Source organism: Coregonus lavaretus (genome assembly GCF_964263955.1).
Source record: "Coregonus lavaretus genome assembly, chromosome: 16".
In the NCBI taxonomy this organism is placed as follows: domain Eukaryota; kingdom Metazoa; phylum Chordata; class Actinopteri; order Salmoniformes; family Salmonidae; genus Coregonus; species Coregonus lavaretus.
In genome coordinates, this window is record NC_140003.1 from 50,217,052 (window position 1) to 50,239,724 (window position 22,673).

Below are 22,673 nucleotides of genomic sequence, written 5' to 3' on the forward strand. Positions count from 1 at the left end.
TCTGACAAAGAGCAGCTGCTCTCGACAGCTCTACCAGCCCCACCTTTAAAACCTCCGCCATGGCCAGTTAACACTGGATCGGATTGAATTTAGGCCTCATGTTCTTTAAGGTAATTCACAGTGATATTTGTTTGTGTTCCGGTGGATTTTGCTGAATAATGTATTCATGTGTAAATTTGATATTTTGTTTAAAGAATTTATTAAAGAAATCTAAGTACTGTTCAGCAAGCCAGTAGCAGTGGGACAGTAGTGGGTCAGTTATAAAACTGCTTCAAATCTTATAAAGAAAAATACAAAAAACTATTTTTATTAGCTTGAGGAAATGTTACGTAGACGTACAGACGTAAGTTCAGACAAAACATTTAAACCAAGTTGACAAAGCAAAGCCGAACAGAACCCACTTTGACGTATTGCTCCAATGTCGCATTTCTTCACGATTAACAATTTCAGCGATGCATCTATCCCCATCAACAAACCACCTCAACCATTGTTCAGTCACTGGGTTCAGTACCTGTTTAGTGATCGTGACTATCTAGACAGAGAGTGCTCCAGTAATGTACAGGTTAAAGCCCTTTATCGACTTCCCCACAGTCAGATAAAAATGGTCTCCAGGGGTCCATGTCTTTGTGTGCAGTTTGAAGGAAGTTGCTAACTAGAGTGAGCACAATGGACTGGAAGTACGGTGCCTTGGGAAAGTATTCAGACCCCATGACTTTTTCCACATTTTGTTACGTTACAGCCTTAGTCTAAAATTGATTAAATTGTTGTTTTTCCTCAATCTACACAAAATACCTCATAATGGCAAAGCGGAAACAGGTTTTTAGAATGTTTTGCACATTTATTAAAAATAAAAAACAGAAATACCTTATTTACATAAGTATTCAGATCCTTTGCTATGAGACTCGAAATTGAGCTCAGGTGCATCCTGTTTCCATTGATCATCCTTGAGATGTTTATACAGCTTGATTGGAGTCCTTCTGTGGTAGATTCCATTGATTGGACATGATTTGGAAAGGCACACACCTGTCTCTATAAGGTCCCACAGTTGACAGTGCATGTCAGAGCAAAAACCAAGCCATGAGGTCGAAGGAATTGTCCGTAGAGCTTCGAGACAGGATTGTGTCGAGGCACAGATCTGGGGAAGGGTACCAGAAAATGTCTGCAGCATTGAATGTCCCCAAGAACACAGTGGCCTCCATCATTCTTAAAAGGATGAAGTTTGTAACCACCAAGACTCTTCCTAGAGCTGGCCACCCGGCCAAACTGAGCAATCAGGGGAGAAGGGCCTTGGTCAGGGAGGTGACCATGAACCCGATGGTTACTCTGACAGAGCTCCAGAGTTCCTCTGTGGAGATGGGAGAACCTTCCAGAAGGACAACCATCTCTGCAGCACTCCACTAATCAGGCCTTTATGGTAGAGTGACCAGACGGAAGCCACTCCTCAGTAAAAGGCACATGACAGCCCGCTTGGAGTTTGCCAAAAGGCACCTAAAGACTCTCAGACCATGAGAAACAAGATTATCTGGTCTGATGAAACCAAGATTGAACTCTTTGGCCTGAATGCCAAGTGTCACGTCTGGAGGAAACTTGGCCCGGACTTGAACCCGATCGAACATCTCTGGAGAGACCTGAAAATAGCTGTGCAGCAACGCTCCCCATCCAACCTGGCAGAGCTTGAGAGGATCTGCAGAGAGGAATGGGAGAAACTCCCCAAATACAGGTGTGCCAAGCTTGTAGCGTCATACCCAAGAAGACTCGAGGCTGTAATCGCTGCCAAATGTGCTGCAACAAAGTACTGATTAAAGGGTCTGAATACTTATGTAAATGTGATATTTCAGTTTAATTTTTTTTTATAAATTTGCAAACATTTCTAAAAACCTGTTTCCGCTTTGTCATTATGGGGTAGTGTGTAGATTGAGGAAAAACAACAATTTAAATCTATTTTAGAATAAGGCTGTAACGTAACAAAATGTGGAAAAAGTCAAGGGGTCTGAATACTTTCCGAATGACCTGTACATGGTATCAGCTAGCATTACCTCCAACTTCCTTCATACTGGATGCAGACATAAACATTGTATCCACAAGTTCCTCTGACTCTGGGGAAGTCAATAATCCCACAGTCTCCCTTTAACTCCAGGTGGCAGAGTGATGGACCGTTGGTCACGTTCTCCTTCGTCCTCCAGTATCCCTTTGACTCCAGGTGGCAGAGTGATGGACCGTTGAATCGGTTCTGTTTGGTCACGTTCTCCTTCGTCCTCCAGTCTCCCTTTGACTCCAGGTGGCAGAGTGATGGACCGTTGGTCACGTTCTCCTTCGTCCTCCAGTCTTCTACCTCACATCATGTCCAGCTGCAGAGAGGAGAAGAACCACGGTCACAGATTCAGCTGTTCATCTTGTTGGCCTATACATGTGTTGCCGACAACCCCCACTCACACACTTTCTCCCTGTAAACGTACACACACACAAAAGGTTAAATGAAGTCTTAGTTAACACTCACCAAGTCGTCCACATCTCCAGTATCGTCCACCACAGGCGCTTCGACCATCTCTTTCTTCAGATCGGCAGTCAGGAACTGAGGACAGAGTCAGGCTTCGATCAGGAGTTCGGACTGTACAACTCCTCCTCACTCATATTACAACCACTCATTTATACTGAACACAAATATAAAACGCAACAATTAAAAATATTTTACTGTTACAGTTCATATGAGGAAATCAGTCAATTGAAATAAATTCATTAGGCCCTAATCTATGGATTTCACATGACTGGGCAGGGGAGCAGCCATGGGTGGGCCTGGGAGGGCATAGGCCCAACCACTGGGGAACCAGGACCAGCCAATCAGAATGAGTAGTTTTGTGGGCCTGTTTACTTCAATGAACCATTCTAATGCCTGGTCACACAGAAGATAGGTAGTTCGCTGGTAGGTAGTTAGCTGGTAGGTAGTTAGCTGGTAGGTAGTTAGCTGGTTCTCCTATACCTGCTTGGCATCGTGAATGGAGAACGTGCTTCCTTCAACTTCCTCCTTGTTGATGAGAGTCAAGGTATCTGTTAATCAACACCACAATGAATAAGCTGCTCACAAAATGCTGCTTTAATAAAGAGAGTTAAGATAAGGCCTGCTATCGTACCTTGGACTAGCATATCCCAGAACTCCTGAAGGCCTCTAACAGGAATACTCTTCTTCAGAGACTGGATGTAGCTGTTGTAGTGATCAGCATTACCAACCTACAGGAGAGGGAGTTACAATAGGAGATCAGCAACTTATTCAAGTAGTTAAACATACACTGTAACTGACATGTAAACCCAGATTGGTGTTATATTGGACGGTCACCTGAACAGACTGCTCTCTGAAGGTCTGGATACAGGGGATGCACTTCATGTAGTAGATCATGTTCTTGTTGCCAAGCAACTGCTCTATCCTACCAGTCAGCTGTTGACACACTGTGGAGGACACATTCAGACATGGGGTCATGACGGGGTCAAACACTAGCCAGAGGGGTCTCCTACCAAGCAAGCTAGATCTAGCAGGCTTGGAACTGTGCATGCATGTCACATGTCTAGTCTAACACCTAACTCTTCATTGAGACAATGCTGAAACATCAATCCATGCCAGTGCAACATATTCATTTGTGCCGAAATCAAAATGAAGGAAAAAATATCAGCAGGCTACGGTGTGAAATAGTATTTTAGAAGTGGCACCTTTACCGTATTACTTCTCCTTAATGATGTCTTTCGTGTGCTGATCAATGCAGGAGGACCTTTTTCCCACTCACATCCATAAAATACAGTGGGGGAAAAAAGTATTTAGTCAGCCACCAATTGTGCAAGTTCTCCCACTTAAAAAGATGAGAGGCCTGTAATTTTCATCATAGGTACACGTCAACTATGACAGACAAAATGAGAGAAAAAAATCCAGAAAATCACATTGTAGGATTTTTTATGAATTTATTTGCAAATTATGGTGGAAAATAAGTATTTGGTCACCTACAAACAAGCAAGATTTCTGGCTCTCACAGACCTGTAACTTCTTCTTTAAGAGGCTCCTCTGTCCTCCACTCGTTACCTGTATTAATGGCACCTGTTTGAACTTGTTATCAGTATAAAAGACACCTGTCCACAACCTCAAACAGTCACACTCCAAACTCCACTATGGCCAAGACCAAAGAGCTGTCAAAGGACACCAGAAACAAAATTGTAGACCTGCACCAGGCTGGGAAGACTGAATCTGCAATAGGTAAGCAGCTGGTTTGAAGAAATCAACTGTGGGAGCAATTATTAGGAAATGGAAGACATACAAGACCACTGATAATCTCCCTCGATCTGGGGCTCCACGCAAGATCTCACCCCGTGGGGTCAAAATGATCACAAGAACGGTGAGCAAAAATCCCAGAACCACACGGGGGGACCTAGTGAATGACCTGCAGAGAGCTGGGACCAAAGTAACAAAGCCTACCATCAGTAACACACTACGCCGCCAGAGACTCAAATCCTGCAGTGCCAGACGTGTCCCCCTGTTTAAGCCAGTACATGTCCAGGCCCGTCTGAAGTTTGCTAGAGTGCATTTGGATGATCCAGAAGAGGATTGGGAGAATGTCATATGGTCAGATGAAACCAAAATAGAACTTTTTGGTAAAAACTCAACTCGTCGTGTTTGGAGGACAAAGAATGCTGAGTTGCATCCAAAGAACACCATACCTACTGTGAAGCATGGGGGTGGAAACATCATGCTTTGGGGCTGTTTTTCTGCAAAGGGACCAGGACGACTGATCCGTGTAAAGGAAAGAATGAATGGGGCCATGTATCGAGAGATTTTGAGTGAAAACCTCCTTCCATCAGCAAGGGCATTGAAGATGAAACGTGGCTGGGTCTTTCAGCATGACAATGATCCCAAACACACCGCACGGGCAACGAAGGAGTGGCTTCGTAAGAAGCATTTCAAGGTCCTGGAGTGGCCTAGCCAGTCTCCAGATCTCAACCCCATAGAAAATCTTTGGAGGGAGTTGAAAGTCCATGTTGCCCAGCGACAGCCTCAAAACATCACTGCTCTAGAGGAGATCTGCATGGAGGAATGGGCCAAAATACCAGCAACAGTGTGTGAAAACCTTGTGAAGACTTACAGAAAACGTTTGACCTGTGTCATTGCCAACAAAGGGTATATAACAAAGTATTGAGAAACTTTTGTTATTGACCAAATACTTATTTTCCACCATAATTTGCAAATAAATTCATTAAAAATCCTACAATGTGATTTTCTGGGAAAAAAATTCTCATTTTGTCTGTCATAGTTGACGTGTACCTATGATGAAAATTACAGGCCTCTCTCATCTTTTTAAGTGGGAGAACTTGCACAATTGGTGGCTGACTAAATACTTTTTTCCCCCCACTGTATTTATCATAATTGTATTGATCATACAAAAGTTTTACTGTGTGTTAAGTTTCAAATGTGTTCTGTCATTAAATGTAAAATGTCATTGCTAAATAATGTGATATGTATTTTAACAAAAAAAAGTTTCTTTCTCAAATGAAGGGGATGATGACGCAATCTTTGTGAGAGGGAAGAAATCTGATTTCATTGGTCCTCAACTCATGGCTCAGACACTTCATTCAGGATAAATGTAGTTAGCCCTGAGTTAGCCTGCCCCGGAGCAGGTTAGTTCTGAAGGATTCGTTGCCATAGAAATGTACCTGACTAAAAGGTGAGTCACATTCGTATGACTGGTTATCCCGAGTTGAACAAAGTTACCTCGCTAACTCCTCAAACCTGATTCGTAGGATACCCCTCATGTCCCAGATCCGTTTGTGCCATCTTGCCAATGACCATAAGAGCTGTCAAGACCGTACAAGCAGATCTGGGACAAGGCTAAGACTGTGGGCCGTGAGACATGTCAGAGAAGGAGAGAGTAGAACCAGCCAATCATCATCTCACCCTCTCCAAACGGAAGACGCTTCTGGCGAATCAGAGTGCGGAAATCCCGTGCTGGATCTACACTGCCCACCTGGTAGAGGAACACAGGTAAATATTTGGATTTCAAGTTATTTTTTTCATTTCACTTCACCAATTTTGACTACACAAAATAGTCAAAATTGGTGAAGTGAAATGAAAAAAATTACTTGTTTCAAAAAAATAAATAACGGAAAAGTGTTGCGTGCATATGTATTCACCCCCTTTGCTATGAAGCCCCTAAATAAGATCTGGTGCAACCAATTACCTTCAGAAGTCACATAATTAGTTAAATAAAGTCCAACTGTGTGCAATCTAAGTGTCACTTGATCTGTCACATGATCTCAGTATACATATACCAGTTCTGAAAGGCCCCAGAGTCTGCAACACCACTAAGCAAGGGGCACCATAGTTACGCTCAACTTCTCTGTTTGTTTATCTTATTTCTTGTTTGTTTCACAAGAAAATATATTTTGCATCTTCAAAGTGGTAGGCATGTTGTGTAAATCAAATCATACAAACCCCCAAAAAATCCATTTTAATTCCAGGTTGTAAGGCAACAAAATTGGAAAAATGCCAAGGGGGGTGAATACTTTTGCAAGCGACTATGTATGTATATGTTTATATATAGTGATAGTGTACTTCTCAGGGAATTTCAATAATACCAGATCCCATGTTAAGTCCTCTGGCCTTCTCTCACCTGTGTGATGTTTCCCTCTGTGATGTCAGCCAGGTTAAAGTCTTCCTCCTCGTCCACTTTGGCCTTCTTGGCATCAGGCTCGTCAGTGCTGCAGAGGATGAAGAGGGTCAGTTATATGGGGATATTCTCAACTGGTTTTGCTTGACTCCTCGCGCCCTCCGTCCTCTACACCTTTTGAAAAAGGTCAAAGGTAACCGAGGAGAAGAAACAAATGGGCTTGTATGAATCCAGACTCCTCCTCCACTAACGCGTCACGGGGCAAACAACGTTTACAGAGGAGGAATCCTAAAATACATGTGTAAAGACGTACAAATAAAAGTAGCTAGTTGTGTTAGCCATTTTCTATATAAAAGTAGCGTATGGTTTTTAAACGTGAGCATGCTTTTCTAAGGGGGTGTGGTGGATTTTATAAACATTTCCGCGTTAGCTGCCGGGAGGATACACCCGGAGGCGATTGGTGAGACCAAACTCCTCCATTCTATTAACAAACGGACTCCCATTTGGTGACCACTTATCGGTTTAAGGACAACGGAGGACAGACTCGTTAAGGAGGACAGACTTTTGCCCAATACTGAATCTCCCATGGAGTGTTCTACACAACTGGAAATTGTCATCCATATTATCAACATAATGTTTTCAGCCCTGTGGTAAAGAAAGGTTCTAAACTACTTCTTTCCTCTCTCTATCTGAAACAAAGCATAAATGAGGTGACAAACTAGTAGCTATGAGATTTTAATCCCATTCCTACTCGTTCCCAAACAGCTCGTCTGTAGACCTACCCGTTCCCAAACAGCTCGTCTGTAGACCTAACCGTTCCCAAACAGCTAGTGATGTAGACCTACCCGTTCCCAAACAGCTAGTGATGTAGACCTACCCGTTCCCAAACAGCTCGTCTGTAGACCTAACCGTTCCCAAACAGCTAGTGATGTAGACCTACCCGTTCCCAAACAGCTAGTGATGTAGACCTACCCGTTCCCAAACAGCTCGTCTGTAGACCTACCCGTTCCCAAACAGCTAGTTATGTAGACCTACCCGTTCCCAAACAGCTAGTGATGTAGACCTACCTGTTCCCAAACAGCTAGTGATGTAGACCTACCCATTCCCAAACAGCTAGTCTGTAGACCTACCCGTTCCCAAACAGCTAGTCTGTAGACCTACCCGTTCCCAAACAGCTAGTGATGTAGACCTACCCGTTCCCAAACAGCTAGTCTGTAGACCTACCTGTTCCCAAACAGCTAGTGATGTAGACCTACCCATTCCCAAACAGCTAGTCTGTAGACCTACCCGTTCCCAAACAGCTAGTCTGTAGACCTACCCGTTCCCAAACAGCTAGTGATGTAGACCTACCCGTTCCCAAACAGCTCGTCTGTAGACCTACCTCTTCCCAAACAGCTAGTCTGTAGACCTACCCGTTCCCAAACAGCTAGTGATGTAGACCTACCCGTTCCCAAACAGCTAGTCTGTAGACCTACCCGTTCCCAAACAGCTAGTGATGTAGACCTACCCGTTCCCAAACAGCTAGTGATGTAGACCTACCCGTTCCCAAACAGCTCGTCTGTAGACCTACCTCTTCCCAAACAGCTAGTCTGTAGACCTACCCGTTCCCAAACAGCTAGTGATGTAGACCTACCCGTTCCCAAACAGCTAGTGATGTAGACCTACCCGTTCCCAAACAGCTAGTGATGTAGACCTACCCGTTCCTAAACAGCTCGTCTGTAGACCTACCTCTTCCCAAACAGCTAGTCTGTAGACCTACCTCTTCCCAAACAGCTAGTCTGTAGACCTACCCGTTCCCAAACAGCTAGTGATGTAGACCTACCCGTTCCCAAACAGCTAGTCTGTAGACCTACCCGTTCCCAAACAGCTAGTGATGTAGACCTACCCGTTCCCAAACAGCTAGTGATGTAGACCTACCCGTTCCCAAACAGCTCGTCTGTAGACCTACCCGTTCCCAAACAGCTAGTGATGTAGACCTAGCCGTTCCCAAACAGCTCGTCTGTAGACCTACCCGTTCCCAAACAGCTAGTGATGTAGACCTACCCGTTCCCAAACAGCTAGTGATGTAGACCTACCCGTTCCCAAACAGCTAGTGATGTAGACCTACCCGTTCCCAAAAAGCTCGTCTGTAGACCCACCTGTTCCCAAACAGCTAGTCTGTAGACCTACCCGTTCCCAAACAGCTAGTGATGTAGACCTACCCGTTCCCAAACAGCTTGTCTGTAGACCTACCCGTTCCCAAACAGCTTGTCTGTAGACCTACCCGTTCCCAAACAGCTAGTCTGTAGACCTACCCGTTCCCAAACAGCTAGTGATGTAGACCCACCTCTTCCCAAACAGCTTGTCTGTAGACCTACCCGTTCCCAAAAAGCTAGTCTGTAGACCTACCCGTTCCCAAACAGCTAGTCTGTAGACCTACCCGTTCCCAAACAGCTCGTCTGCAGACCTACCCGTTCCCAAACAGCTAGTCTGTAAACCTACCCGTTCCCAAACAGCTAGTCTGTAAACCTACCCGTTCCCAAACAGCTAGTCTGTAAACCTACCCGTTCCCAAACAGCTAGTCTGTAGACCTACCCGTTCCCAAACAGCTAGTCTGTAGACCTACCCGTTCCCAAACAGCTAGTCTGTAGACCTACCCGTTCCCAAACAGCTAGTCTGTAGACCTACCCGTTCCCAAACAGCTAGTCTGTAGACCTACCCGTTCCCAAACAGCTAGTGATGTAGACCTACCCGTTCCCAAACAGCTAGTGATGTAGACCTACCCGTTCCCAAACAGCTAGTGATGTAGACCTACCCGTTCCCAAACAGCTAGTGATGTAGACCTACCCGTTCCCAAACAGCTAGTGATGTAGACCTACCCGTTCCCAAACAGCTCGTCTGTAGACCTAACCGTTCCCAAACAGCTAGTGATGTAGACCTACCCGTTCCCAAACAGCTAGTGATGTAGACCTACCCGTTCCCAAACAGCTCGTCTGTAGACCTACCCGTTCCCAAACAGCTAGTTATGTAGACCTACCCGTTCCTAAACAGCTAGTGATGTAGACCTACCTGTTCCCAAACAGCTAGTGATGTAGACCTACCCATTCCCAAACAGCTAGTCTGTAGACCTACCCGTTCCCAAACAGCTAGTCTGTAGACCTACCCGTTCCCAAACAGCTAGTGATGTAGACCTACCCGTTCCCAAACAGCTAGTCTGTAGACCTACCTGTTCCCAAACAGCTAGTGATGTAGACCTACCCATTCCCAAACAGCTAGTCTGTAGACCTACCCGTTCCCAAACAGCTAGTCTGTAGACCTACCCGTTCCCAAACAGCTAGTGATGTAGACCTACCCGTTCCCAAACAGCTCGTCTGTAGACCTACCTCTTCCCAAACAGCTAGTCTGTAGACCTACCCGTTCCCAAACAGCTAGTGATGTAGACCTACCCGTTCCCAAACAGCTAGTGATGTAGACCTACCCGTTCCCAAACAGCTAGTGATGTAGACCTACCCGTTCCCAAACAGCTAGTGATGTAGACCTACCCGTTCCCAAACAGCTCGTCTGTAGACCTACCTCTTCCCAAACAGCTAGTCTGTAGACCTACCCGTTCCCAAACAGCTAGTGATGTAGACCTACCCGTTCCCAAACAGCTCGTCTGTAGACCCACCTGTTCCCAAACAGCTAGTCTGTAGACCTACCCGTTCCCAAACAGCTAGTGATGTAGACCTACCCGTTCCCAAACAGCTTGTCTGTAGACCTACCCGTTCCCAAACAGCTTGTCTGTAGACCTACCCGTTCCCAAACAGCTAGTCTGTAGACCTACCCGTTCCCAAACAGCTAGTGATGTAGACCCACCTCTTCCCAAACAGCTTGTCTGTAGACCTACCCGTTCCCAAAAAGCTAGTCTGTAGACATACCCGTTCCCAAACAGCTCGTCTGCAGACCTACCCGTTCCCAAACAGCTAGTCTGTAAACCTACCCGTTCCCAAACAGCTAGTCTGTAAACCTACCCGTTCCCAAACAGCTAGTCTGTAAACCTACCCGTTCCCAAACAGCTAGTCTGTAGACCTACCCGTTCCCAAACAGCTAGTCTGTAGACCTACCCGTTCCCAAACAGCTAGTCTGTAGACCTACCCGTTCCCAAACAGCTAGTCTGTAGACCTACCCGTTCCCAAACAGCTAGTCTGTAGCCCTACCCGTTCCCAAACAGCTAGTGATGTAGACCTACCCGTTCCCAAACAGCTCGTCTGTAGACCTAACCGTTCCCAAACAGCTAGTGATGTAGACCTACCCGTTCCCAAACAGCTAGTGAGGTAGACCTACCCGTTCCCAAACAGCTCGTCTGTAGACCTAACCGTTCCCAAACAGCTAGTGATGTAGACCTACCCGTTCCCAAACAGCTAGTGATGTAGACCTACCCGTTCCCAAACAGCTCGTCTGTAGACCTACCCGTTCCCAAACAGCTAGTTATGTAGACCTACCCGTTCCCAAACAGCTAGTGATGTAGACCTACCTGTTCCCAAACAGCTAGTGATGTAGACCTACCCATTCCCAAACAGCTAGTCTGTAGACCTACCCGTTCCCAAACAGCTAGTCTGTAGACCTACCCGTTCCCAAACAGCTAGTGATGTAGACCTACCCGTTCCCAAACAGCTAGTCTGTAGACCTACCTGTTCCCAAACAGCTAGTGATGTAGACCTACCCATTCCCAAACAGCTAGTCTGTAGACCTACCCGTTCCCAAACAGCTAGTCTGTAGACCTACCCGTTCCCAAACAGCTAGTGATGTAGACCTACCCGTTCCCAAACAGCTCGTCTGTAGACCCACCTGTTCCCAAACAGCTAGTCTGTAGACCTACCCGTTCCCAAACAGCTAGTGATGTAGACCTACCCGTTCCCAAACAGCTTGTCTGTAGACCTACCCGTTCCCAAACAGCTTGTCTGTAGACCTACCCGTTCCCAAACAGCTAGTCTGTAGACCTACCCGTTCCCAAACAGCTAGTGATGTAGACCCACCTCTTCCCAAACAGCTTGTCTGTAGACCTACCCGTTCCCAAAAAGCTAGTCTGTAGACCTACCCGTTCCCAAACAGCTAGTCTGTAAACCTACCCGTTCCCAAACAGCTAGTCTGTAGACCTACCCGTTCCCAAACAGCTAGTCTGTAGACCTACCCGTTCCCAAACAGCTAGTCTGTAGACCTACCCGTTCCCAAACAGCTAGTCTGTAGACCTACCCGTTCCCAAACAGCTAGTCTGTAGACCCACCCGTTCCCAAACAGCTAGTCTGTAGACCTACCCGTTCCCAAACAGCTAATCTGTAGACCTACCCGTTCCCAAACAGCTAGTCTGTAGACCTACCTGTTCCCAAACAGCTAGTCTGTAGACCTACCCGTTCCCAAACAGCTAGTCTGTAGACCTACCCGTTCCCAAACAGCTAGTCTGTAGACCTACCCGTTCCCAAACAGCTCGTCTGTAGACCTACCCGTTCCCAAACAGCTAGTCTGTAGACCTACCCGTTCCCAAACAGCTAGTCTGTAGACCTACCCGTTCCCAAACAGCTAGTCTGTAGACCTACCCGTTCCCAAACAGCTAGTCTGTAGACCTACCTCTTCCCAAACAGCTCCTTGCTGGTCTTCAGTTCCTTCTTCTTGACCACCTCCTTCAGAGGGAACTTCTTCTTCAGTGTCTCCAGGGGGCTGTGACAGCGGGTGGCCACCGCCAGGGGGCGCTGGAGAGCTGCAGTCAGCCAGGGGTCCATGGGGGGGAGGGGGGCACTGGGGTTCACCACCCGATAGTGCAGGCACTGGTAGTGGGAGAGGAGGAGGTGGGGGGGGGGGGATATGAGGGAAAATTAACATGTAGAAAAGTAATGAAAGGAATAGTAGAATGAGAACGTTACATGGAGAAATAACATGACAATAGAGAATGAGCCTTAACTGGAACAGTCTCTGGTACTGGGGGTTGGGGACGGGGTAACTACCTGGAACAGTCTCTGGTACTGGGGGTTGGGGAAACTACCTGGAACAGTCTCTGGTACTGGGGGTTGGGGATGTGGTGACTACCTGGAACAGTCTCTGGTACTGGGGGTTGGGGGTTGGGGAAACTACCTGGAACAGTCTCTGGTACTGGGGGTTGGGGACGTGGTGACTACCTGGAACAGTCTCTGGTACTGGGGGTTGGGGACGTGGTGACTACCTGGAACAGTCTCTGGTACTGGGGGTTGGGGACGGGGTAACTACCTGGAACAGTCTCTGGTACTGGGGGTTGGGGACGGGGTAACTACCTGGAACAGTCTCTGGTACTGGGGGTTGGGGACGTGGTTACTACCTGGAACAGTCTCTGGTACTGGGGGTTGGGGACGGGGTAACTACCTGGAACAGTCTCTGGTACTGGGGGTTGGGGACGAGGTGACTACCTGGAACAGTCTCTGGTACTGGGGGTTGGGGGTGTGGTAACTACCTGGAACAGTCTCTGGTACTGGGGGTTGGGGACGTGGTTACTACCTGGAACAGTCTCTGGTACTGGGGGTTGGGGACGTGGTAACTACCTGGAACAGTCTCTGGTACTGGGGGTTGGGGACGTGGTTACTACCTGGAACAGTCTCTGGTACTGGGGGTTGGGGACGTGGTAACTACCTGGAACAGTCTCTGGTACTGGGGGTTAGGGACGTGGTAACTACCTGGAACAGTCTCTGGTACTGGGGGTTGGGGACGGGGTGACTACCTGGAACAGTCTCTGGTACTGGGGGTTGGGGGTGTGGTAACTACCTGGAACAGTCTCTGGTACTGGGGGTTGGGGACGTGGTGACTACCTGGAACAGTCTCTGGTACTGGGGGTTGGGGACGTGGTGACTACCTGGAACAGTCTCTGGTACTGGGGGTTGGGGACGGGGTAACTACCTGGAACAGTCTCTGGTACTGGGGGTTGGGGACGGGGTGACTAACTGGAACAGTCTCTGGTACTGGGGGTTGGGGACGTGGTAACTACCTGGAACAGTCTCTGGTACTGGGGGTTGGGGACGGGGTGACTACCTGGAACAGTCTCTGGTACTGGGGGTTGGGGGTGTGGTAACTACCTGGAACAGTCTCTGGTACTGGGGGTTGGGGATGTGGTGACTACCTGGAACAGTCTCTGGTACTGGGGGTTGGGGACGGGGTGACTAACTGGAACAGTCTCTGGTACTGGGGGTTGGGGACGTGGTAACTACCTGGAACAGTCTCTGGTACTGGGGGTTGGGGACGGGGTGACTACCTGGAACAGTCTCTGGTACTGGGGGTTGGGGGTGTGGTAACTACCTGGAACAGTCTCTGGTACTGGGGGTTGGGGACGTGGTGACTACCTGGAACAGTCTCTGGTACTGGGGGTTGGGGACGGGGTAACTACCTGGAACAGTCTCTGGTACTGGGGGTTGGGGATGTGGTAACTACCTGGAATAGTCTCTGGTACTGGGGGTTGGGGAGACTACCTGGAACAGTCTCTGGTACTGGGGGTTGGGGACGGGGTAACTACCTGGAACAGTCTCTGGTACTGGGGGTTGGGGACGGGGTAACTACCTGGAACAGTCTCTGGTACTGGGGGTTGGGGACGGGGTGACTACCTGGAATAGTCTCTGGTACTGGGGGTTGGGGACGGGGTGACTACCTGGAACAGTCTCTGGTACTGGGGGTTGGGGACGTGGTGACTACCTGGAACAGTCTCTGGTACTGGGGGTTGGGGACGTGGTGACTACCTGGAACAGTCTCTGGTACTGGGGGTTGGGGACGGGGTAACTACCTGGAACAGTCTCTGGTACTGGGGGTTGGGGATGTGGTAACTACCTGGAACAGTCTCTGGTACTGGGGGTTGGGGACGGGGTAACTACCTGGAACAGTCTCTGGTACTGGGGGTTGGGGACGGGGTGACTACCTGGAATAGTCTCTGGTACTGGGGGTTGGGGTAACTACCTGGAACAGTCTCTGGTACTGGGGGTTGGGGACGTGGTAACTAACTGGAACAGTCTCTGGTACTGGGGGTTGGGGATGTGGTAACTAACTGGAACAGTCTCTGGTACTGGGGGTTGGGGACGGGGTAACTACCTGGAACAGTCTCTGGTACTGGGGGTTGGGGACGGGGTAACTACCTGGAACAGTCTCTGGTACTGGGGGGTTGGGGACGTGGTGACTACCTGGAACAGTCTCTGGTACTGGGGGTTGGGGACGGGGTGACTACCTAGAACAGTCTCTGGTACTGGGGGTTGGGGACGTGGTAACTACCTGGAATAGTCTCTGGTACTGGGGGTTGGGGACGGGGTGACTACCTGGAACAGTCTCTGGTACTGGGGATTGGGGACGGGGTGACTACCTGGAACAGTCTCTGGTACTGGGGGTTGGGGACATGGTAACTACCTGGAACAGTCTCTGGTACTGGGGGTTGGGGACGGGGTAACTACCTGGAACAGTCTCTGGTACTGGGGGTTGGGGACATGGTAACTACCTGGAACAGTCTCTGGTACTGGGGGTTGGGGACGGGGTAACTACCTGGAACAGTCTCTGGTACTGGGGGTTGGGGACGTGGTGACTACCTGGAACAGTCTCTGGTACTGGGGGTTGGGGACGGGGTAACTACCTGGAACAGTCTCTGGTACTGGGGGTTGGGGACGGGGTAACTACCTGGAACAGTCTCTGGTACTGGGGGTTGGGGACGTGGTAACTACCTGGAACAGTCTCTGGTACTGGGGGTTGGGGACAGGGTAACTACCTGGAACAGTCTCTGGTACTGGGGGTTGGAGACGGGGTAACTACCTGGAACAGTCTCTGGTACTGGGGGTTGGGGACGGGGTAACTACCTGGAACAGTCTCTGGTACTGGGGGTTTGGGGATGTGGTAACTAACTGGAACAGTCTCTGGTACTGGGGGTTGGGGACGTGGTGACTACCTGGAACAGTCCCTCACGACGCCAGGACAGCGGAGTCACTCACCACCTTCCGGAGACATTTGAAACCCCACCTCTTTAAGGAACACCTGGGATAGGATAAAGTAATCCTTCTACCCCTCCCCCCCCCCCAAAAAAAAAAAAAGTATAATTGTAAAGTGGTTATCCCACTGGCTATCATAAGGTGAATGCACCAATTTGTAGTCGCTCTGGATAAGAGCGTCTGCTAAATGACGTAAATGTGCCCTTGAGCAAGGCACTTAACCCTAATTGCTCCTGTAAGTCGCTCTGGATAAGAGCGTCTGCTAAATGACTAAAATGTAAATGTAAATGTAAATGTCTCTGGTACTGGGGGTTGGGGACGTGGTAACTACCTGGAACAGTCTCTGGTACTGGGGGTTGGGGACGGGGTGACTACCTGGAACAGTCTCTGGTACTGGGGGTTGGGGACGGGGTGACTACCTGGAACAGTCTCTGGTACTGGGGGTTGGGGACGTGGTAACTACCTGGAACAGTCTCTGGTACTGGGGGTTGGGGACGGGGTAACTACCTGGAACAGTCTCTGGTACTGGGGGTTGGGGACGGGGTAACTACCTGGAACAGTCTCTGGTACTGGGGGTTGGGGACGTGGAAACTACCTGGAACAGTCTCTGGTACTGGGGGTTGGGGACGTGGTAACTACCTGGAACAGTCTCTGGTACTGGGGGTTGGGGACGTGGTAACTACCTGGAACAGTCTCTGGTACTGGGGGTTGGGGTAACTACCTGGAACAGTCTCTGGTACTGGGGGTTGGGGATGTGGTAACTACCTGGAACAGTCTCTGGTACTGGGGGTTGGGGACGGGGTAACTACCTGGAACAGTCTCTGGTACTGGGGGTTGGGGACGGGGTGACTACCTGGAACAGTCTCTGGTACTGGGGGTTGGGGACGGGGTGACTACCTGGAACAGTCTCTGGTACTGGGGGTTGGGGACGGGGTAACTACCTGGAACAGTCTCTGGTACTGGGGGTTGGGGGTGTGGTAACTACCTGGAACAGTCTCTGGTACTGGGGGTTGGGGATGTGGTAACTACCTGGAACAGTCTCTGGTACTGGGGGTTGGGGACGTGGTAACTACCTGGAACAGTCTCTGGTACTGGGGGTTGGGGACGGGGTAACTACCTGGAACAGTCTCTGGTACTGGGGGTTGGGGACGGGGTAACTACCTGGAACAGTCCCTCACGACGCCAGGACAGCGGAGTAACTCACCACCTTCCGGAGACATTTGAAACCCCACCTCTTTAAGGAACACCTGGGATAGGATAAAGTAATCCTTCTATCCCCCCCCCCCCCAAAAAAAAAAAAGTATAATTGTAAAGTGGTTATCCCACTGGCTATAGGGTGAATGCACCAATTTGTAGTCGCTCTGGATAAGAGCGTCTGCTAAATGACGTAAATGTGCCCTTGAGCAAGGCACTTAACCCTAATTGCTCCTGTAAGTCGCTCTGGATAAGAGCGTCTGCTAAATGACTAAAATGTAAATGTAAATGTAAATGTCTCTGGTACTGGGGGTTGGGGACGGGGTAACTACCTGGAACAGTCTCTGGTACTGGGGGTTGGGGACGGGGTGACTACCTGGAACAGTCTCTGGTACTGGGGGTTGGGGACGGGGTAACTACCTGGAACAGTCTCTGGTACTGGGGGTTGGGGACGTGGTAACTACCTGGAACAGTCTCTGGTACTGGGGGTTGGGGACGGGGTAACTACCTGGAACAGTCTCTGGTACTGGGGGTTGGGGACGGGGTAACTACCTGGAACAGTCTCTGGTACTGGGGGTTGGGGACGGGGTAACTACCTGGAACAGTCTCTGGTACTGGGGGTTGGGGACGGGGTAACTACCTTGAACAGTCTCTGGTACTGGGGGTTGGGGACGGGGTAACTACCTGGAACAGTCTCTGGTACTGGGGGTTGGGGACGGGGTGACTACCTGGAACAGTCTCTGGTACTGGGGGTTGGGGACGTGGTAACTACCTGGAACAGTCTCTGGTACTGGGGGTTGGGGACGGGGTAACTACCTGGAACAGTCTCTGGTACTGGGGGTTGGGGACGTGGTAACTACCTGGAACAGTCTCTGGTACTGGGGGTTGGGGACGTGGTGACTACCTGGAACAGTCTCTGGTACTGGGGGTTGGGGATGTGGAAACTACCTGGAACAGTCTCTGGTACTGGGGGTTGGGGATGTGGTAACTACCTGGAACAGTCTCTGGTACTGGGCGTTGGGGACGGGGTAACTACCTGGAACAGTCTCTGGTACTGGGGGTTGGGGACGGGGTAACTACCTGGAAGTGTCTCTGGTACTGGGGGTTGGGGATGTGGTGACTACCTGGAACAGTCTCTGGTACTGGGGGTTGGGGACGGGGTAACTACCTGGAACAGTCTCTGGTACTGGGGGTTGGGGACGGGGTAACTACCTGGAACAGTCTCTGGTACTGGGGGTTGGGGACGGGGTAACTACCTGGAACAGTCTCTGGTACTGGGGGTTGGGGACGTGGTGACTACCTGGAACAGTCTCTGGTACTGGGGGTTGGGGAAACTACCTGGAACAGTCTCTGGTACTGGGGGTTGGGGACGTGGTGACTACCTGGAACAGTCTCTGGTACTGGGGGTTGGGGATGTGGTGACTACCTGGAACAGTCTCTGGTACTGGGGGTTGGGGACGGGGTAACTACCTGGAACAGTCTCTGGTACTGGGGGTTGGGGACGGGGTAACTACCTGGAACAGTCTCTGGTACTGGGGGTTGGGGACGGGGTAACTACCTGGAACAGTCTCTGGTACTGGGGGTTGGGGACGTGGTGACTACCTGGAACAGTCTCTGGTACTGGGGGTTGGGGAAACTACCTGGAACAGTCTCTGGTACTGGGGGTTGGGGACGTGGTGACTACCTGGAACAGTCTCTGGTACTGGGGGTTGGGGATGTGGTGACTAACTGGAACAGTCTCTGGTACTGGGGGTTGGGGACGGGGTAACTACCTGGAACAGTCTCTGGTACTGGGGGTTGTGGTAACTACCTGGAACAGTCTCTGGTACTGGGGGTTGGGGACGGGGTAACTACCTGGAACAGTCTCTGGTACTGGGGGTTGGGGATGTGGTGACTACCTGGAACAGTCTCTGGTACTGGGGGTTGGGGTAACTACCTGGAACAGTCTCTGGTACTGGGGGTTGGGGACAGGGTAACTACCTGGAACAGTCTCTGGTACTGGGGGTTGGGGATGTGGAAACTACCTGGAACAGTCTCTGGTACTGGGGGTTGGGGATGTGGTAACTACCTGGAACAGTCTCTGGTACTGGGCGTTGGGGACGGGGTAACTACCTGGAACAGTCTCTGGTACTGGGGGTTGGGGACGGGGTAACTACCTGGAAGTGTCTCTGGTACTGGGGGTTGGGGACAGGGTAACTACCTGGAACAGTCTCTGGTACTGGGGGTTGGGGTAACTAACTGGAACAGTCTCTGGTACTGGGGGTTGGGGACGTGGTGACTACCTGGAACAGTCTCTGGTACTGGGGGTTGGGGACGGGGTAACTACCTGGAACAGTCTCTGGTACTGGGGGTTGGGGACGGGGTAACTACCTGGAACAGTCTCTGGTACTGGGGGTTGGGGACGGGGTAACTACCTGGAACAGTCTCTGGTACTGGGGGTTGGGGACGGGGTAACTACCTTGAACAGTCTCTGGTACTGGGGGTTGGGGACGGGGTAACTACCTGGAACAGTCTCTGGTACTGGGGGTTGGGGTAACTAACTGGAACAGTCTCTGGTACTGGGGGTTGGGGACGTGGTAACTACCTGGAACAGTCTCTGGTACTGGGGGTTGGGGACGGGGTAACTACCTGGAACAGTCTCTGGTACTGGGGGTTGGGGACGGGGTAACTACCTGGAACAGTCTCTGGTACTGGGGGTTGGGGACGGGGTAACTACCTGGAACAGTCTCTGGTACTGGGGGTTGGGGACGGGGTAACTACCTTGAACAGTCTCTGGTACTGGGGGTTGGGGACGGGGTAACTACCTGGAACAGTCTCTGGTACTGGGGGTTGGGGACGGGGTGACTACCTGGAACAGTCTCTGGTACTGGGGGTTGGGGACGGGGTAACTACCTGGAACAGTCTCTGGTACTGGGGGTTGGGGACGGGGTAACTACCTGGAACAGTCTCTGGTACTGGGGGTTGGGGACGTGGTGACTACCTGGAACAGTCTCTGGTACTGGGGGTTGGGGATGTGGAAACTACCTGGAACAGTCTCTGGTACTGGGGGTTGGGGATGTGGTAACTACCTGGAACAGTCTCTGGTACTGGGCGTTGGGGACGGGGTAACTACCTGGAACAGTCTCTGGTACTGGGGGTTGGGGACGGGGTAACTACCTGGAAGTGTCTCTGGTACTGGGGGTTGGGGATGTGGTGACTACCTGGAACAGTCTCTGGTACTGGGGGTTGGGGACGGGGTAACTACCTGGAACAGTCTCTGGTACTGGGGGTTGGGGACGGGGTAACTACCTGGAACAGTCTCTGGTACTGGGGGTTGGGGAAACTACCTGGAACAGTCTCTGGTACTGGGGGTTGGGGACGTGGTGACTACCTGGAACAGTCTCTGGTACTGGGGGTTGGGGATGTGGTGACTAACTGGAACAGTCTCTGGTACTGGGGGTTGGGGACGGGGTAACTACCTGGAACAGTCTCTGGTACTGGGGGTTGGGGATGTGGTAACTACCTGGAACAGTCTCTGGTACTGGGGGTTGGGGACGGGGTAACTACCTGGAACAGTCTCTGGTACTGGGGGTTGGGGATGTGGTGACTACCTGGAACAGTCTCTGGTACTGGGGGTTGGGGTAACTACCTGGAACAGTCTCTGGTACTGGGGGTTGGGGACGGGGTAACTACCTGGAACAGTCTCTGGTACTGGGGGTTGGGGGTGTGGTAACTACCTGGAACAGTCTCTGGTACTGGGGGTTGGGGATGTGGTGACTACCTGGAACAGTCTCTGGTACTGGGGGTTGGGGATGTGGTGACTACCTGGAACAGTCTCTGGTACTGGGGGTTGGGGATGTGGTGACTACCTGGAACAGTCTCTGGTACTGGGGATTGGGGAAACTACCTGGAACAGTCTCTGGTACTGGGGGTTGGGGATGTGGTGACTACCTGGAACAGTCTCTGGTACTGGGGGTTGGGGACGTGGTAACTACCTGGAACAGTCTCTGGTACTGGGGGTTGGGGACGGGGTAACTACCTGGAACAGTCTCTGGTACTGGGGGTTGGGGACGTGGTAACTACCTGGAACAGTCTCTGGTACTGGGGGTTGGGGACAGGGTAACTACCTGGAACAGTCTCTGGTACTGGGGGTTGGGGACGGGGTAACTAACTGGAACAGTCTCTGGTACTGGGGGTTGGGGACGGGGACGGGGTGACTACCTGGAACAGTCTCTGGTACTGGGGGTTGGGGACGGGGTAACTACCTGGAACAGTCTCTGGTACTGGGGGTTGGGGACATGGTAACTACCTGGAACAGTCTCTGGTACTGGGGGTTGGGGACGGGGTAACTAACTGGAACAGTCTCTGGTACTGGGGGTTGGGGACGGGGTGACTACCTGGAACAGTCTCTGGTACTGGGGGTTGGGGACGGGGTAACTACCTGGAACAGTCTCTGGTACTGGGGGTTGGGGACGTGGTAACTACCTGGAACAGTCTCTGGTACTGGGGGTTGGGGACGTGGTGACTACCTGGAACAGTCTCTGGTACTGGGGGTTGGGGATGTGGTAACTACCTGGAACAGTCTCTGGTACTGGGGGTTGGGGACGGGGTAACTACCTGGAACAGTCTCTGGTACTGGGGGTTGGGGACGGGGTAACTACCTGGAACAGTCTCTGGTACTGGGGGTTGGGGACGTGGTAACTACCTGGAACAGTCTCTGGTACTGGGGGTTGGGGACGTGGTGACTACCTGGAACAGTCTCTGGTACTGGGGGTTGGGGACGGGGTAACTACCTGGAACAGTCTCTGGTACTGGGGGTTGGGGACGTGGTAACTACCTGGAACAGTCTCTGGTACTGGGGGTTGGGGACGTGGTAACTACCTGGAACAGTCTCTGGTACTGGGGGTTGGGGACGGGGTAACTAACTGGAACAGTCTCTGGTACTGGGGGTTGGGGACGGGGTGACTACCTGGAACAGTCTCTGGTACTGGGGGTTGGGGACGGGGTAACTACCTGGAACAGTCTCTGGTACTGGGGGTTGGGGACGGGGTGACTACCTGGAACAGTCTCTGGTACTGGGGGTTGGGGACGTGGTAACTACCTGGAACAGTCTCTGGTACTGGGGGTTGGGGACGGGGTAACTACCTGGAACAGTCTCTGGTACTGGGGGTTGGGGACGTGGTGACTACCTGGAACAGTCTCTGGTACTGGGGGTTGGGGACGGGGTAACTACCTGGAATAGTCTCTGGTACTGGGGGTTGGGGACGGGGTAACTACCTGGAACAGTCTCTGGTACTGGGGGTTGGGGAGGTGGTGACTACCTGGAACAGTCTCTGGTACTGGGGGTTGGGGATGTGGTAACTACCTGGAACAGTCTCTGGTACTGGGGGTTGGGGACGGGGTAACTACCTGGAATAGTCTCTGGTACTGGGGGTTGGGGATGTGGTGACTACCTGGAACAGTCTCTGGTACTGGGGGTTGGGGACGTGGTAACTACCTGGAACAGTCTCTGGTACTGGGGGTTGGGGACGTGGTGACTACCTGGAACAGTCTCTGGTACTGGGGGTTGGGGACGGGGTAACTACCTGGAACAGTCTCTGGTACTGGGGGTTGGGGATGTGGTAACTACCTGGAACAGTCTCTGGTACTGGGGGTTGGGGACGGGGTAACTACCTGGAACAGTCTCTGGTACTGGGGGTTGGGGACGGGGTAACTACCTGGAACAGTCTCTGGTACTGGGGGTTGGGGACGGGGTAACTACCTGGAACAGTCTCTGGTACTGGGGGTTGGGGACGTGGAAACTACCTGGAACAGTCTCTGGTACTGGGGGTTGGGGATGTGGTAACTACCTGGAACAGTCTCTGGTACTGGGGGTTGGGGACGGGGTAACTACCTGGAACAGTCTCTGGTACTGGGGGTTGGGGACGTGGTA

At 51.0% G+C, this 22,673-nt stretch overlaps 1 protein-coding gene across 1 annotated transcript in view; it reads right to left on the reverse strand.

The window, feature by feature from the left end:
- Positions 1-286: 286 nt before the first annotated feature.
- Positions 287-22,673, reverse strand: part of LOC311143554 (X-ray repair cross-complementing protein 5-like) — a 47,039-nt gene continuing 24,652 nt past the window's right edge. The window contains exons 14-21 of the mRNA XM_084179407.1: positions 12,222-12,418; positions 6,642-6,729; positions 5,927-5,996; positions 3,332-3,441; positions 3,129-3,225; positions 2,978-3,045; positions 2,498-2,572; positions 287-2,348 (exon numbers count right to left, since the gene is read on the reverse strand). Coding sequence (XP_084035533.1) covers positions 2,334-2,348; positions 2,498-2,572; positions 2,978-3,045; positions 3,129-3,225; positions 3,332-3,441; positions 5,927-5,996; positions 6,642-6,729; positions 12,222-12,418 — 720 coding nt within the window. The 3' untranslated portion in view covers positions 287-2,333. The remainder of the gene's footprint in view (positions 2,349-2,497; positions 2,573-2,977; positions 3,046-3,128; positions 3,226-3,331; positions 3,442-5,926; positions 5,997-6,641; positions 6,730-12,221; positions 12,419-22,673) is intronic.